Source organism: Vanacampus margaritifer, chromosome 2 (assembly GCF_051991255.1).
Source record: "Vanacampus margaritifer isolate UIUO_Vmar chromosome 2, RoL_Vmar_1.0, whole genome shotgun sequence".
Taxonomy (NCBI): domain Eukaryota; kingdom Metazoa; phylum Chordata; class Actinopteri; order Syngnathiformes; family Syngnathidae; genus Vanacampus; species Vanacampus margaritifer.
This window is the reverse complement of record NC_135433.1, coordinates 39091104-39108603: the sequence shown is the minus strand read 5'-3', so window position 1 is coordinate 39108603 and position 17500 is coordinate 39091104. Positions and strand designations below refer to the sequence as shown.

At 40.2% G+C, this 17500-nt stretch overlaps 2 protein-coding genes across 2 annotated transcripts in view; one reads left to right on the top strand and one right to left on the bottom strand.

Moving 5' to 3' along the window:
• Positions 1–14554, top strand: part of dnah9l (dynein, axonemal, heavy polypeptide 9 like) — a 57183-nt gene extending 42629 nt beyond the window's left edge. The window contains exons 67-88 of the mRNA XM_077559211.1: positions 1551–1683; positions 1904–2006; positions 2109–2231; positions 2337–2541; positions 2623–2787; positions 4210–4350; positions 4415–4585; positions 4646–4768; positions 7778–7971; positions 8070–8218; positions 8303–8430; positions 8598–8735; positions 9028–9117; positions 10513–10704; positions 10773–10892; positions 10981–11040; positions 11890–12072; positions 12303–12485; positions 12560–12675; positions 13893–14005; positions 14089–14229; positions 14307–14554. Coding sequence (XP_077415337.1) covers positions 1551–1683; positions 1904–2006; positions 2109–2231; positions 2337–2541; positions 2623–2787; positions 4210–4350; positions 4415–4585; positions 4646–4768; positions 7778–7971; positions 8070–8218; positions 8303–8430; positions 8598–8735; positions 9028–9117; positions 10513–10704; positions 10773–10892; positions 10981–11040; positions 11890–12072; positions 12303–12485; positions 12560–12675; positions 13893–14005; positions 14089–14229; positions 14307–14554 — 3219 coding nt within the window. The remainder of the gene's footprint in view (positions 1–1550; positions 1684–1903; positions 2007–2108; positions 2232–2336; positions 2542–2622; positions 2788–4209; positions 4351–4414; positions 4586–4645; positions 4769–7777; positions 7972–8069; positions 8219–8302; positions 8431–8597; positions 8736–9027; positions 9118–10512; positions 10705–10772; positions 10893–10980; positions 11041–11889; positions 12073–12302; positions 12486–12559; positions 12676–13892; positions 14006–14088; positions 14230–14306) is intronic.
• Positions 14555–14745: 191 nt separating this feature from the next.
• Positions 14746–17500, bottom strand: part of map3k20b (mitogen-activated protein kinase kinase kinase 20b) — a 15305-nt gene continuing 12550 nt past the window's right edge. Inside the window, exon 11 of the mRNA XM_077556331.1 lies at positions 14746–15932. Coding sequence (XP_077412457.1) covers positions 15081–15932 — 852 coding nt within the window. The 3' untranslated portion in view covers positions 14746–15080. The remainder of the gene's footprint in view (positions 15933–17500) is intronic.

Sequence of the window (17500 nt, the reverse complement as noted above, 5' to 3'; positions counted from 1 at the left end):
TTTGGGGGGAAACGGGTGGAGGAAAGCCTTGGCCAGCTGTAGTGAAAGTTTCAAGCAGATCTAGTTAGCCTAATGACTAATTTTGGCCCGTAGATGGCAGCGATGACTCTCTTTTGACAAGATTGGGTAGGCATCAGTAGAAGACGAGAGGCGGAGCTAGAGGGGACAATGGCTGGGGATGGGAAGCGAAAATGGCGACCGGTTGCAAGCAGCTCACGCTTGAGCATTTTTTTCAAAGACGAAAAGCATCGACCAGTGCTAAAGAGCACATTGATGACGACGATGATGATGATGGTGGCTCCGAGGTTGACGCCGAAGTTGGAAGCGTTGACGACAAAGATGGAAGCGTTGACGCGGCGGCTATGACCACGTCATAAAGCCTCACCGGCTAGCGATGCTAACACCGGAAAACGCGGAGCACAACCGAGTACTTCTGCACAGGCGGACGTTCAATCGGACGATGAAGAGTACCCCGAGTCCAATGCATATTCATCGGAGTAGTGGGTACAGTCTGCTACTTGCTATTCCCCGGAAAAAAAGGCTGTCAAGAAAGTGTAACGTCTGCACGCGAAAGGGGCAATCGCAGTGAAATGAATCTGTTGTGCAAATCCTGCTCCGTCTCCTTGCACGCAGGGGAGTGTTACAAAAAGAAAAACTGTATTTGAAACATCCACATAATTGTAAATAGTACCACATTTGCACACATTTGTAAATAGTTTGCGAAATTGTTTTGTCAAATTGTTACACTGTTGAATGTAAATAAACGTATTTTGCAATCTAAAAACACTTTTTCATTGTTGGTGGTGGTGGTTTACAGAAGTAAAGCACTATATAGGTGTTTGTGGCATCATTCATGGACAAAAAGAAGTGTACAATTCACTAGAGTGCATGAAATAACATCGTTTCACAAAAAGCTTGTTTTCTCCGTTTTTTGTTTCAAAACAGAGCATTTTGGTGAAAGTAACCATTTTCTATTATTGATGACTGAAAAACGGAATAAGGTAGAAACAAACTTTTTTCTGATGAAAGATGAGAGTTCAATCTTTCATTTGGTAGTATGTGTGTTTCCATAGTCGAAACACAACATTTTCTGTGGACCTTGAAAGATCAGTCAAAATGCTTAAATCGGCTGGCACTGGCGGCATCCCGTTTCTGAAAACGTCTGGCAGTCAAAGAGTTAAGAGCTATCTAATCTTTAAAATGAAGTAACTTGTAAAATACACCTTGACCCCAGTCTCCACAAAATATATCTTCTTCTTCTCTCCCTTTTGTTTTTTCCCTTCAGGGTTCGCCACAGCGAAACACATGTATTATTAAATTAAATTATTAAATTAAATTATTACTGCTAAATTTTTGACTTGGACATGTCTGCTGCGTTGTGACTGGAATTCCCCCAGTATGGGCTTTTAAGGGGCGGTCATTAATCGCGTGTTTAAAAAAATTGTGGTGTTAAAGAAACTTTAAATTAACTCAAAATTAACGCACCCCTAATATTTATAATCTTCCACCTACGAAGGATTCATCATTTATGCTGATTCCTTCTCCACAAGGTACCCATTCCCATGACGGCAGACTTGGATCCTGTGTGCATGCTGACTGACGATGCCATGGTAGCCCAGTGGAACAATGAAGGCTTGCCAGGAGACGAAATGTCCACCCAGAATGCCACCATCCACACTAATTGTGAGTGATGATGCATAAAGATTCACTTCACTGTTACCACAGTCACCAATGCAACTATAGGAATCTATTCATTTGCTTTTTTGGCTCTACAGATGTCCATGAGAGACACAATGAAGTCAAAAAGATGTTCCATGTCTTCTTCTTCTTACCAACAGTGTAAAAAAAAAAATCGAATAAAATCTGTGGCTAATAAATGAATGTGATTTGTGTTTTGCTTGAGGTGAACGCTGGCCTCTCCTCATCGACCCTCAGCTGCAGGGCATCAAGTGGATCAAGAGTCGCTATGGCAACGGCCTCAAGGTTGTCAGTCTGAGTCAAAAGGGGTACGTTTGATTAAACCCTCTTCTTTGCAGGACCTACAGCAAATCCTGCAATAGTTTGACATCACGATTGATTGCTCAAACCTCTTCCACTTGTTGCTTCAGTTATGTGGATGTGATCGAACAAGCTGTTGTGGCTGGAAATACCGTGCTCATCGAGAACATAGAGGAGACAATTGACCCGGTTCTTGACCCGCTTTTGGGTCGACACACAATCAAAAAGGGCAGGTAAGAAATCACATGGTTGTTGTGACTGCATGCCTTTGCAGTTTTTTAAAAAGAAAATAAATCAGTCCAATATCTACAATTTGCCGTTTTGAACTTGTATTGCAGTTGTATCAAGGTGGGCGACAAGGAGTGCTTCTTTCATCCTGGCTTCAGACTCATCCTTCATACCAAATTGCCCAACCCTCACTATAAACCAGAGATCCAGGCCCAGACCACCCTTATTAATTTTACTGTGACCAGGGACGGACTAGAGGACCAGCTCCTTGCTCAGGTTGTCAACCAGGAGAGGCCTGATCTTGAGAATCTCAAGGTACCTTGTGTTGAATCCTTTACAAAATCCCCCATTGGTGCTTCTACAGAAAGTTTTTGTTTTGTTTTTCACTTCTAACAGAGCGAGCTGACAAAGCATCAGAATATGTTTAAGATTGAGCTGAAACTCCTGGAGGACGAGCTGCTGACTAGGTTGTCTGCAGCGGAGAGCAACTTTCTGGGCGACAATTTGCTGGTGGAGAAGCTAGAGAGCACTAAGCACACTGCTGCTGAGATTGAGATGAAGGTATTTGTTGGGAAATTTTCCATAGCGCTTGTTCCCATTCAGGTTACTGGTAAACTGGACCGATCCTTTGAGTGAGAGAAAGATGAAATTCTCAATTGTGCTTCAGTTAATCGGAATCGCAATAGTGATGACATAAAAATTAAAATCAATTCAGATCAAATTAGAATCATCTACAGTATGATAGGCCAAGTATGTTAAAACGCACAAGAAATGTGCCTTTGATAGTTGGACACACTCTAGTACGGCAGCAAAAAAGCCACTATGACTAAATATGCTTTTAGGTCATAAACATAAAAGTAGAGAGCGCGGGTGCGTCGTCATTTTCATGCCGGGGTAAGTAAGTCTAGTTTAGTGTATTTGGGACCAGGCCGACAAAGATGCAGCCCTCCCGTTGTATCTGGCAATTTGGTGACAAAAAGTAGACGTATGTAAAGTATGTTAAAGGGGAAGTCAACCTTAAATATTTATTGACAATAATATTGTATGTGACCTAACTAGTGTATTACAATATTACATTTGTGGATTATTAGTTTTGCAGCAAAATCCAGCTGTTTTTATCCATCTCAGGGAGTGGCCATTTTGCCACTTGTCGACTGAAGCTGACATCACAATTGCTCAGGGCTCAGGTAACGACCAATCACAGCTCACCTGTTTTCTGAAGCTGAGCTGTGATTGGTTGTTAGCTGAGACCTGAGCAACTGTGATGTCATTTTCATGGGACTGCAAGTGACAAAATGGCCGCCTTCTGATATTGGTAGAAACTGCTGGATTTTGTTGCCTAACTCATATTCCACTAACTCAATATTAACCAGAATACTGTATTTAGACTAGCGGGGATAGAACATAGAACAGATTATTGTCAATAAAAAAAATTTGGGTTGACTTCCCCTTTAACTCATTCACTGCCATTGACACCTATAGACGTCCAAAATTAATTTAAACTATTTCTATTAGCTTAACGTTTTTTTCCATTTTTGTTAACAAGAGTGTGAAAACCTAAATTTTTTTGATTGTACATTTAGAACAGATATAGAATTTGTGATCGTGAATTAACTAGTGAAGTCATGCGATTAATTACAATAAAAAAATGTAATCGCCTGACGCCCCTAATTTTTAATAATCTTTTTTTTAATCGCGTCAGGCGATTATTTTTTTTAATTGTAATTAATCACATGACTTCAATAATTAACTCACGATTCATCACAAATTTTTATATCTGTTCTAAATGTACAATATATATATTTTTTTAGGTTTTTACACTCTTAATAAAAGTGGAAAAAAAGTGTAAAACTAATAAAAATAGCTCAAATTAATTTTTTACATCCATAGCCGTCAATGGCAGTGAATGAGTTAAGAATACTGGGGGAAAAAATCATCAAACTCTGCTCACTAAAAATCCAAATCAAACAACATCCTTCCCAGGTGGTGGAAGCGAAAGTCAACGAGGTGAAGATAAACGAAGCAAGAGAGCATTATCGTCCGGTTGCTGTCAGAGCGTCACTGCTCTACTTTATCATGAACGACCTCAACAAGATCAACCCCATGTACCAGTTCAGCCTGAAGGTAACCCGAGATGCCGCGTCACGCGCTCGGCCACCGCCAACAGGAAACCTTCCTGCGTCCTCAGGCATTCAACGTGGTCTTCCACAAAGCAGTGGAAATGGCGGAGGCCTGCGAGGACGTGAGCAGCAGAGTGAAAACGCTTATAGATTGTGTCACCTACTCCACCTTCAACTTCATCAGCATGGGGCTGTTTGAGAGAGACAAGCTCACTTTCACTGCACAACTGGCCTTCCAGGTATGTGCGCGCTTGTGTCTGAAGGTTTGTCATTGGTGACGATAATCTCCCTGGCCGCAGTTGCTCCTGATGAGTAAGAAGATAGATGTGCGCGAGCTTGACTTTCTGTTGCGCTTCAACATCGACCACTCTTACGTCAGCCCTCTGGACTTCCTCTCCAATGCTGCATGGAGCGCCATCAAGGTACGGAGACGACCTCATTGAGAAAAAGTGGACACAATTTCTCAATGACTGCAGGTCTATACAAGTTTCCTTAAATCAATGTACGAATGTATACGTTTGCTTGTGATTGTCTATTAATGTTTTTTGTACTTTTTGTCAAACACTCTAAGATGCAACAACATGCCAACAAAACTTTGTCTTAATAGAAATTGGTGTCAAGGAAGTATGTTGAAGTGATACTTTTTTTAGCCAAGTGGCACTCGCACCTTTCCGCTATTTGGAGCAGGGTTCAGTACCGTTTCTGATTGTAACAGTATCCGGGTCACTGCACCAATTGAAAAGCATAGGGAGGATGTTTGCTGGTTGTTTATCTTTAATGCTTGCCTAAATTAACATTGACTACCAGAAGACTGCATATTGTCAGTTGAACTATTTAATGGATGCTAAAAAGATCAACAGATGGCCATGGAGATTTTTTCTGCCAGATGCAGAAGGTCCAACGCCCTGTCAAATGATTGCTGTTCTTATTATACTCTCTTGGCCACCTCAACACAGGCTTAGGGTTCCCTAGCCCTAAACCAAGAGTGCCGCATCGATAAAGAAGGCCAGGTAAAAGCAAGAGAAAGGTCACAATAATTTCACGACCTAGCTTGAGTTACGAATTGCTAGCAATTGTGTGTGGCAAAGAGGCCTAATCTAACAGTTGTTCACATTTAAGAGCTGAAAATTCTCCCTACGCCACTTGGAGAGTGAATGGGTCTTGTAAAAAATGGGATTAGCTATTAATTGACTTCAAGCTGTAAATGTCGATGGAGTAGTATTAGTAGTAGATTAGTTGACCCTCTACTGCAGGGTTCACCAATTCTGGTCCTCGAGGTCCAGAGTCATGCTCGCCTGGCAAGGCACACCCACTTTCTTTTTCAAGAAAGTGGGTCTGGACAGGTGCCCATAGACACCGGCTCTGGACGAAAACAGGCCGGCCAATCAAATTTGTCTATTTGCGTGATGTCGTCTTCGTGAGCAATGTCACTCTTCACCAGGGTTATTTTAGTTAACGAAAACTAACGAAAAAACTCAAATAAAAAAAAAAAAATTGTTAACGACATAAAATGAAAATTAAAATGCTTTTTTTTTTTTAATAAAACTAACTGAAACTACATTTTATGTTTACAAAGCTAACTAAAACCAACTATAATTATAGCATTAAGTGACGTAATCTAGCAACAGCCAATAGAAAAGTACCTTCAGATGATGTCGCTCCTAGGCTACAACGAAATGCAACACTAGGTAAGAAATTAGTTACTTCTCTCATTTTACCATGGTGTTTATTAAATATTGCGCACAAGCATATGTGGCCAGGTGCTAGCTAGCTAGCTTGCTCATTTACCTGCTAGGGAGCTAGCTAGCTCAGTGGCTGAACTGTGGCAGGGTTTACTTTCTGGACCTGGATTTGCCACTTCTTCGTACAAGTAATACACACTCAAAAAAATAAAAAAAATAATGCAGAAACTAACTAAAACTAAATATTTTTGAAACAACGAAAACTAATAAAAACGAACAGAACCACCCTGAAAATTAATTAGAACTAACTAACTAAAAAAAAAAAAACAATACTCAAAACTAAATAAAAACGACACGTCACGTCCGCTCTTCGCTCATTGCTTCATTCCACTGTCTGTTAGCTTAGGTTTGCCTCTCCTCCGAAATGCGACTGATAAGGCGGTTGACCAGACTCATTCTCCGGAAAAGCCGCGAGTGAGTCTGGATTTCCAGGCTCGAGTCCTGCAGGTTTTTCCACCCACGAGCAGACCTGATTCATATAATCAGCTCAGCATGCCTGATAATGATCCTGATCTTTAGTATCACTTGGCATCATTAAAATTTTCATTAGAATGACTTTTTGTAATGCTTTTATTTATTTATTTTCTAACTACTGTTAATTTCATTAACAAAAACTAAATAAAAATATTTTTGCCAACAACACACATTTCTCACATACGGATGAAAACTAGACTTAACTAGACAAAAAAACCATTAATAAACAATAATGGGACTGAATCAGTATGCATTTCCATTGACTGATAAAGACGAGACGAAAATGTAGTTGACTTAACGACTGTATGGACTAAAATCTCTGAACATTTTAGTTCACAAACAAAGACGAGACAAAAAGTATGATTTTCTAAAATGTCTCATTTAATCTGTCACTAACGCACAGTGACACACCCCCTTCCAAATCTGCAGCTTGCGAGTGCAACGTGCACAAACACATGGGACAGACAAGAGGTGGATTCACAGTGAAAACTAAAAAAATTTTTAAAATAAAGCATTAGGCTACTGGCAGAAAGAGAAGATGCGAAATATGGACACATTATCGCTACAATGAAGTGGAGAAAAACCCAATGCTTGACAAGGTAGCTGGAAAAGAACACAACAAACCTGAAGAGACACCTCACAGTTCACCACAAAGTAATTGTGGTCAATTAATAAAAAGTTTGGTAGTGGTTGTTTATAATGGGACATTAATTCAACAGCTATAATGTTCCAACAGTGTTAATCAGACCGCTAACTAATTTATTAGTTTGTAGCATGGAGTCAGAATAGCCACTTGTTGATATACTGTAATTGTATGTGAAGTTGTTTTAAATCAAAAAAAATGAGAGGAAAATTGAGGCGAAGTAGTTTTAGATCTGAAATGTTCAACATAATCTGATAACAAAAACATATACAGGGGTAAAATGATTGCGCTGACTAAAACTAGACTAAAATGTTGACAGTTTTTGTTGACTAAAGCTAGACAAATAAAATTAGGATTTCTTATAGTTGACTAAAAGGTGACTAAATAAGAATGGGATGAGGTTGACTAACTATGATAAAAAATAAAATAAAAACTAACACGTATGATTGAAACTGGACTAAAACTGAGGCTAAATATTAAGATGGCTGATAAAATTAACAGTATTGCTAACACTACGCTAGAAAAGGCCATTTTAATTTTAGATCCATAAACTCAACCTTTGTTTTGCATAGGTGATGAGTTTCACTGATGAGTTTCGGGGTCTGGACCGAGATATTGAAGGCTCTCCTAAGCGCTGGAAGAAGTTGGTGGAGTCCGAGTGTCCCGAGAAGGAGAAGTTCCCTCAAGAGTGGAAAGGGAAAAGCTCGCTGCAGAAACTCATCATGATGAGAGCTCTGAGACCTGACCGCATGACATATGCTGTCAAGTGAGGATCTTTTCTATGGAATACAGAATATTATCCAGTCTGGTTCCCTCTTGATACTCCCTGGTCTTATCAAATACAATTTTCTGATTCCATTGTAGGAACTTTGTTGAGGAGAAGCTTGGGGTGAAATATACAGAAGGTCGTAAAACAGAATTTGCTAAGTCTTTCAGAGAAAGTGGTCCAGCCTCTCCCATGTTCTTCATCCTCTCTCCAGGAGTGGACCCACTTAAAGATGTGGAGTCGCTTGGTATAACACCGGAAGTGCATAGACGTACGGTAAACAAGTGTAAAACAGACGTGCACTTATTTCTGTACTTCTTTTGCTCGTTAGGGAGAAAGTTGAGCTTCACCATCGACCTTGGCAAACTTCACAATGTGTCCTTGGGACAGGGGCAAGAAGTGGTGGCTGAGGTTGCCATGGAAACCGCGGCAAAGGAGGGTCACTGGGTGATATTGCAGGTCCACTTTCTGGACTAACATATGATTAACAATACATACACAGCACTTTTGTTTTGAATCCCACTTTCTCACAACTAATTTAATGTAACCTATTTTCGTTGATCTTAGCTTAACATAACATAATGTAATGTTTTTAGCAGTGAACAATATTATCCATATTTGTGCAGAACATTCATCTGGTTGCTCGCTGGCTGGGCTCGCTGGAGAAGCTTTTGGAGCGTTACTGTGAAGGCAGTCATCCTGACTACAGGGTGTTTATGAGCGCTGAACCTGCGGCAACCATCCAGGAGCACATCATCCCGCAGGTACGTGCGGCAAGTGTCATAATATAAGTCACAACATTAGGTACACAATCCAATATCATTAATATGTTTGTCACAATATCAATATAAAACGTGCTTGCTAAGGATTTTTTGTGTAGGTTGTCAGCCATCAAGGTCATTGTAATCCGCAACGGTTGAATCTCGAGGGCTCTTCTTGTTTGGTTTTCTTGCTTTCCAAAAAAGTAATTTATACAAAGATAACAATGCTTCTGTTCGACTGACATTGTGAGAGTGCTATTAATTTGACTGCATTCTAATGTTTTGTTTTTGACAGGGCATTCTCGAAAATGCTATCAAGGTCACCAACGAGCCACCAACAGGAATGCATGCTAACTTGCATGCAGCACTGGATAACTTTGACCAGGTCAGTGTCTGCCATGCTTTCGAATAAATTAGGGCTGAATGATTTAGAAAAATAATCAAATCCCCCTCAATATAACAATTGGGATTCAGTTTTTGTCAAGGTCCTCCAAACACAAGTAAAAAAAAAAATCTGTATTTCTATCAAGGTCATTTTAGTTAACTAAAACTAACTATATTACAGAAGCGTATTGCATTCACTTGGGGGAAAAAAACTCCTGTTTTTCTGACTAATTTTTGGGGGAGCTTTGTTTTTTTGAGTATTTTTTTCTGTTTTTCAGAGTATTTTTTTCTGTTTTACTAAATATTTTTTTCTGTTAAAAAAAGTTAAGAAAAACAGGCTGAAAAAAATTGTTCAGAAAAACAGGAGGAAAAAAATACTCAGAAAAACAGGGGATAGGAGTCGGCGGATTATTCAAAATTTCAAAAATTATTTAAAAAAACAGGGGAAAAAATTATTCCAAAAAAATATATATATATACATATATATTCCGAAAAACAGAGCTGGTGTTCTGTTTTTTGGATTATTTTTTATTTTTTTTTTACCTCTGAACTCCAAGAGACTTGCAGACTCGCTAATAGCGGAAGCGGACGCTTTCCCGCATACCTCCATATGCAATAAAATGGTCATGTTTACTTACTGGCTCTCAATAAAGGAATGAATGTGTATACTGTATTGTGGTTTGTTCTCTAATCTCTGAGGGAAAAATATTCTGAAAAACTGAAAACAAAAATATTCAGAAAAACAGAAAAAAATATTTTATAAAACAGGGAAAAATTACTCAGAAAAACAGAAACAAATATTCAGAAAAACAGGAAAATATTTTTTTAAACTGATTTTTTTTTATTAAAAATAATATATATATATATATAAAAATAAATATATATGAAAAATATTCAATAAAAACAGAAAAAAAATACTCCAAAAAAATAAAGCTCCCTCTAAAACGTATTTTTTTTCTCAAGTGAATGCAATACGCTTCCGTACTAAATAACTAAAACTAAAATTTAAAAAATATTTTCGTTAACGAAATAAAACGCTTTAAAAATGCTTTTAAAAAAACAAAAACTAACTGGAACTATATTTTCATGAAACAATGATATGTAAACATTGGGGACATTGGAGACTACACTTCTTAAGCACTGAACTTATCTAGACAATAAATAAATAAGTAAATAAAATGTAGTTATATCCATACAATTTTAAGTCTACCGACTAACCAAAATGAATGAGGGTCCTAAAAGTTGCATCTTTTTTTTCCTCCCTTGTGTTGTGAGCCAGAGTTTGAATTCGGAAAATCCAGCAAGCTTGGTCATAGAATAAATTAAAACTCATAAGTCAAGGTGAACCGTAATAGCCAAATGATGCCATTTATTTAGTGTGTCATTTCTTGTCCAGGGCATCCTGGACCAGTGTAGCCGCGAGCAGGAGTTTAAGACCATCCTATTCTCTCTGTGCTACTTCCACGCCTGCGTGGCCGAGCGGAGGAAGTTCGGACCCCAGGGATGGAACAGGAAGTACCCTTTCAATACTGGAGACCTCACCATATCAGTGAATGTCCTCTACAACTATCTGGAGGCGAATGCACAGGTGTCGCTTCTGTACGTCTCAGAGATGCTAATGAGGAGTTACATGTGATGATTGTGTTCATGATGAAGGTGCCATGGGAGGACCTGCGCTATCTTTTTGGTGAGATCATGTATGGGGGACACATCACTGATGACTGGGACAGAAGACTCTGCAGAACATACCTAGAAGAATACATGCAGACCAACCAGGTTGGCTTGTAAACCTTACTCACAACCAGGTAGAGTAACAACTCTGATATCAAAGCAAGCACTGTTTTGTTTTGTTTTTTATCTGCAGTTTGACCGGAAGCTAGCATTAGCTCCAGGATTTTTGGTTCCGTCCAACCTGGACTACAAGGTAAGCTGTTCAGGAAACAGTGTTGAATATCCATCGGCAGCAGCTGAAGTGGGGAAGCCCAGACTTATCGGACTTATCAGACTTACCAGGCATATCGTCTCATTGCCATTGAGACAGCCTCGATCGTTACTGAGGAAAGATGGTGGAAATAAGGAAGCTCATTATCAAGCCGTAGTTCTTCATCCAGGGGAAATGTCCTGATAACGAATATTTTGGGCGCAGGTTACAACCATTAGGTCTGAATTTGAGTGTTTAGCTTCAATTAGCCACTTTAGGACCGCTATATACTGCGCAATGTCAGTCAAAGAGCACACAAGTTGCTACAGAAAAAAAGGTCTAAAATAAAGACAAAAACGGGGATAAATTGAAATTCGGGACTCGCTCTCATTCACTTGAATGGACTCATTCCAAGGAGGCGTCCTAATCTGGCTCCTCTCAATGCGGCTCGACTCGGACCCCCGCCCGGATGACTGATCTTGTCGCCCTATCTGTAAAGGCGCGCCAGGACACCTTGTGGAGAAAACTCATTTCAGCCACTCGTGCCCACCAACTTGTTCTTTTGGTCACGACTCACAGCTCCTGACCACAGCTGTGGGCGGGAACATAAATCGACCGGTAAATTGAAACTTCTTCACTACATTGAGTGATGCAGAGTCCGCATCACTGCAGACTCAGCAATGGCCCGCATCTCATGCTCCAATATTTGACTTCACTCATGAACATGTCCACAACAACCATCTTATCCTCCATCCTTTCTCAATTGAGGATCATGGCCTCAGATTAAGAGATGCAGATTTTTCTCTGTCCTTGTAAATGTCCCCCATCAAACTGTATTGGGTTGTCTTCCAGGGTTACCACAACTTCATAGATGAAATGCTGCCCCATGAGAGTCCTGTCCATTATGGGCTGCACACCAACGCAGAAATTGACTTCCTGACCGTGACGTCAGATAATCTTTTCCACACGCTGCTGGAGTTGCAGTCTCCTGATGCTGTCATGGGGGAAGGGGCCTCTGGGACCCTGGAGGAGAAGGTAATGACACCAAGTATGGTACGATTGTTTCCTTTTTTTTTTAATTCTTTTTTTTTTATAATACATGTATCTTTATATATATATATATATATATTTAAAAAAAAATGCCCATATATATATATATATATATATATGGGCATTTTTTTATTTTATTTTTTTAGTTTAGGGTTAGGGTTTCCTATATTTATTTATTTATATTTTATTTGTATTTATTTTTACCACAACTTCAGGTGAAAACAGTGTTGGATGAAGTTCTGGAAAAGCTTCCAGAGCAGTACAACATGACAGACATCACCGCCAAGACAGCTGAACGGTCTCCTTACATCCTGGTTTGCTTCCAGGAGTGTGAGCGCATGAACATGCTCATCGCCGAAATACGGCGCTCGCTCAAGGAGCTTGACCTGGGGCTGAGAGTAAGCTGAAACCTCACTCACGGCTTTGTGCCGGTTTTGTTCTGTGTAATCGCGTCGTTTTTTTTTTTGTCAAGGGTGAGCTTGCAATCTCCCCCGAGATGGAGAAGCTCCAGGCGGCTTTGTTTCTTGACAACGTCCCTGACGCTTGGACCAAGCTGGCCTACCCGTCTACCTACGGCCTCGCCATATGGTAAGCCTTGAGATAAAGGTGACTCGATTTATAATGAATTAATTATGATGCACAAACAGTTTGCATTCTATTACTTAATGTTTTTTTTCATATAAAGTATGCATTGTATATGGAGGGCTGTTAATACAATATTTTTGGTGAGTGGGCTGGAATGGATTAATAGCATTTCCATTCATTTCAATAGGGAAAGATGATTTGGATACACGTTTCGAGTAACGGAATGGGTTAAACTTGTATCTCAGGGCATCATTGAATGGTCGAATTGTGTTAAAATCAATTTCAGTAATCAACAACATATTGGAAAGCAATTCCTTGCCCTCCTTTGCGACTTCAATGAATAACAATGAAGCAGATTACTGTATGCATGGCACATTTCATGTCTCACAAAACAGTAGATAGCAAATAACACATCCTTCCACAATTAGCAAAAAAATCTACACTTTTTTTATTATTGCCTATAGTTGTGACAAAAATGATGCCAAAGCACTACTTTTACATTAGGCAGAACTTGCCGTCGTCTTGTGGCCAATTTAGGTAATTTCAGAAAGAGCACAAACGCAGCCACAAAATACTCACAAACAAAAAGAACACTGTACAGAGTGTCTGTCAGGTTCAGTCAACCTAGAACATTTAATAAACAACACACATGGAAGGAAGACAAGAGACTTTTTGCTCGCGAGGAGAATGGACAGAGATGTGCACAGTTATCTCCTACCGCTCTGAAGCACATTCTCCCGAGCCCTCTCTTTTTATTTTTTTTGCGGGCGTTCCCTAGTTACACAGCCGTTGCTGCTCTAAAGGAGAGCACAGCAGCAATATTAAAACCACCAAGTTCAACAGTTCAACAGTTCAACCGCAAAATGTTCTAGTCGCTCTCTTGTGATAAGGGCACAGTTCTTGTATTTGAAGCTGCAAGAGCATGAGTCGTGCTTTGCGATACTGTACGTAAGAGTAAATATGGGATAACTTATGTACATTTATTCTAACAGTGTCAATATAAGATATATACAATATATAAAATACAGTCATCCTAAAATTAAAAATTACATGCATTTGGGATGACAGCATTTCTGATTATTTTTATTTTTGATATTTATTATTTCATGGGATCCAAATGGGTGTGTACTTTAATTTATTTAATGTATATCGTGTGCATCACCGCTCAGAGATTGCAATACCGTGGATGTTGTTTTTTTGTGCGTGCGTGTGTGTGTCAGGTACAATGACGTGTTACAGCGTTGTAAAGAGTTAGACAGCTGGACTCAGGATCTGTCACTACCCACTGTTGTGTGGCTTAGTGGACTCTTCAACCCACAGTCCTTCCTCACTGGTAATGCACATTCATACCGTGAGCAAACCTGCATTTAGTATTTTATTTCAAAAATGTGATTTATTTTTTTTCTTGATCTTTAGCCGTGATGCAGAGCTTGGCCCGTAAGAACGAGTGGCCCCTGGATAAAGTCAACCTGACTGTGGACGTGACCAAAAAGTTCAAGGAAGAGTTCAACCAGCCTGCAAGAGAGGGGGCTTATGTTTATGGACTCTACATGGAAGGTAGTTGCCTACAACATGGATCATCTTCCTTTAATGGCCTTCACTAATTGGATGATCGTTTTCTGATGTTTTTGTAGGGGCCAGGTGGGATACTCAGGCCGGGGTGATCACAGAAGCATGTTTAAAGGAGCTGACCCCGGCCATGCCCGTCATCTCTGTCCGAGCTGTTCCCAACGACCGCCAGGAGACCAGGAACATCTACGAGTGTCCTCTCTATAAGACCAAGATCAGAGGGCCCACCTATGTTTGGACTCTGAGCCTGAAAACAAGGGAACGGCCTGCCAAATGGGTCCTGGCCGGAGTGGCTTTGCTCCTTAGCGTGTGACTCAACTGGGGTCATTTCTATTATTTATATATATATATATATATATATATATATATATATATATATATATATATATATATATATATATATATATATATATATATATATATGTAATGTGTTTTTCCGTCTGTGTTTGTGTAAAATGCCCATTTGTGTCTCCTCATTCATTCATAACAAAAAGCACTGCTATATACAGAGGCTAGAATCGTATAAGTCTTTTTTTTTTATTGAAAAATGAAAATGGCAAAAATTCACACACACAAGATCACAGTTACATCTGATCAAAATCTACTCAAATCTACATACTAAGCAGAAAACACACACAGACATACAGTGTGTTATGCAGTACAGTAAATTACACAGGTGAAGCCTTTAACATTGACAGTAATCATCACTTTGTTTCCTTTCTCTTCACAGTACATACACATAGGTTGACTTTATTGCTTTTGATAAAAAAAGAACATTTGAACAAATAAAAGTTTTGTAACTAAACACGCACACTGTTTGTGTTTTCGTGGCGTGTCTTCTAATCGCTGTCGGACCAGTCGAGCTCCATCATGTCCATGGCGGCGGTGGCCATGTTGATTTTGGATCCGTGTCGCACGCTGCAGCTCTTCACAGAGTTCTGATTGGATGAGGCCCGCATGCTCACCTGCACCCCCGAGTGACCCCTGACCCCCATCTCACTCCTAACCTTCACCACCCCCATGTCCCCCATGTTCACGTCCATGTCGCCTAGCCTGTCCATCTCCCCCATGCCGTCCAAGGACAGCATGTCCTCCAAACCCCCTAAACTGCCACTGAGACCTTTAAACATGGCGGGCAGCCTCCCTCCTTCAAGCCCTCCCTCGTCCACTTTTTCAGACTCCCACCCTCCGTCTTTCTCACCCTCGGCCTCTCCGAAGCCGCCCGAGTAGCCTCTGACGATGGTGGTCACCCTGCTCCTCTGCATACCCCCTCTCTCCACGTCCCCCTCCTCCCACGTCCTCTCCTCCCGCTCCAATCTCCCCCCTGGGAAGCTTCTGAGCGTCACCTGCACCCTCCCTCCCTCCATGCTGCCGCCTTCATCCCTCTGGCCCCAAGCCTTGTCCTCCAGGGTGCCCTCGTCTTCCTTGTCCTCCTCTTTGAACCTCCCCTGCAGGCCTCGGAGCATGACGTGCAGCCGCCCGCTGTCCAGAGAGCCCACCCCCCGCTCCAGAACCGCACTGCCCCCCTTCTCGCTGTCGCCGTTGCTCAGAGTGCGGAGGAGGCAGCTGACGCCCGCGCTGCTGACGCCCGCGCTGCTAAGCCCCGCGCTGCTCAGCCCCGCGCTGTTGGAGTCTTGAGAGTGCGAGCGGAAGAAGGAGCCAGTGGAACCGATGGACATTGGTGTGAAGAACTGACAGGAGGCATAGAGAGATGAGTGTCAAAATTTGAATGATTTTGAAAGAGTGTACTTTAAAAACAGTTGGGTAAAAAATACCTCAAATTGGGTCAAGAAAGGACCGACCCAACTTTTTGAATTATTAAACCCAAAAAGTTAAGTCAAATTAATAACCGAAAAACAACCCAAAAATGGCTATTATAAATGGGTTATTACTTAAATAAAAAAATAAAAAGAGTTGGGTCAAATTAAATTAATAATCCATTTTGTTGGGGTTGCTTGGTTCGTTTTGAATTGATTAAATAACCCATTTGAATTGGGTCAAAAATGAGCCAACCCAGCTTTTTGGGTTTTATAACTCAAAAACTTTGGTCAAATTAAATTAATAACCCACAAATCAACCTTTTTTTTTTTTTAGGTTGTTTGTGGGGTTATTCATTTCCAAAGTTTTTGGATGAATTGAATAACCCAATGAGTTGAATGGGGGGTGGGGTGGGGCGGGAATGGGGGGTATTTGACCGAACTTTTTTGGTTATTTAAATAACGGTCCCTTTTTGACCCATTTTGGGTTATTTTTGACCCAACTGATTTTGTCAAAGTGCGTTACAACCTGTAGTCAACGCTTCTTCACTAGCAGCCAGTTAAGAACATTTTGACATTTTCAAGACCCAAAAACTGAATCTATCAAATGATAGAGAAAATGTACAGTAATTGACATGTAAACCTTTCATTAACAAATATACTTGTCAATGGCAGTGAATTAGTTAAAATAAGATGTTGGATAGAACTTTTTTTCAGATCAATACCAGTGTGAGTACTCTTGAGTAGTCATTAATATCAAGTACCGATACCACAAGTACATTTTGATACATCAAATTTCCCAACCAAAAAATGACGATCATTTTAAGGAAAGACTAGCATTGGTACTTAACATTGCATGAAATTAATGGCAATTTTCCATTCTTCTCATTTTTAGTCTAATTGCAAAACAGCCACAAATACTGTTATCGGATGCCTTCACAATTACCGATACCTTAAAATAAGGCCAGGTATCGTATGAATATGTACTGATACCTGGTACAGGCACTCGCCCATCCTTAATATCTTTGCACACATATTGCTGTCAGGCAAACATGTCAAAGTCCAAATATGATTAATTTAATATTTATTTCCAAATCAATACCACATTGTCTGTTGTTTATACAAATTATTAACCAATCCAAACAGTTTGAGAACAAATCTATTACCTCGCTCAAATGTTTGAGCTGTCTGCCTCGCATTGTATCGCCTCAAGAGTGAAAGTTTGGATATTTTTTAGATAATAACGAGTGTCAATCTGATACATTCGAGTTAGTCGCTGTAATGCTTCGGTGCAGAAAGAACCAGTTAGCCATTAAGGTAATTTTGTGCGCAAGTTCATTTCCACCTATTCCCCTGCTTAGTCAGCTCATCGGTTCATGTAAATATGTATCAAGGCCCTAAGACATTTTAAAAAGAGTTTGAGGAGATGATATTGAAACATTTGATTGCTTTTATGAAGCTTTTGATTGGTTGTGGGGGGTCTGTGAATTGCAACAATCCAG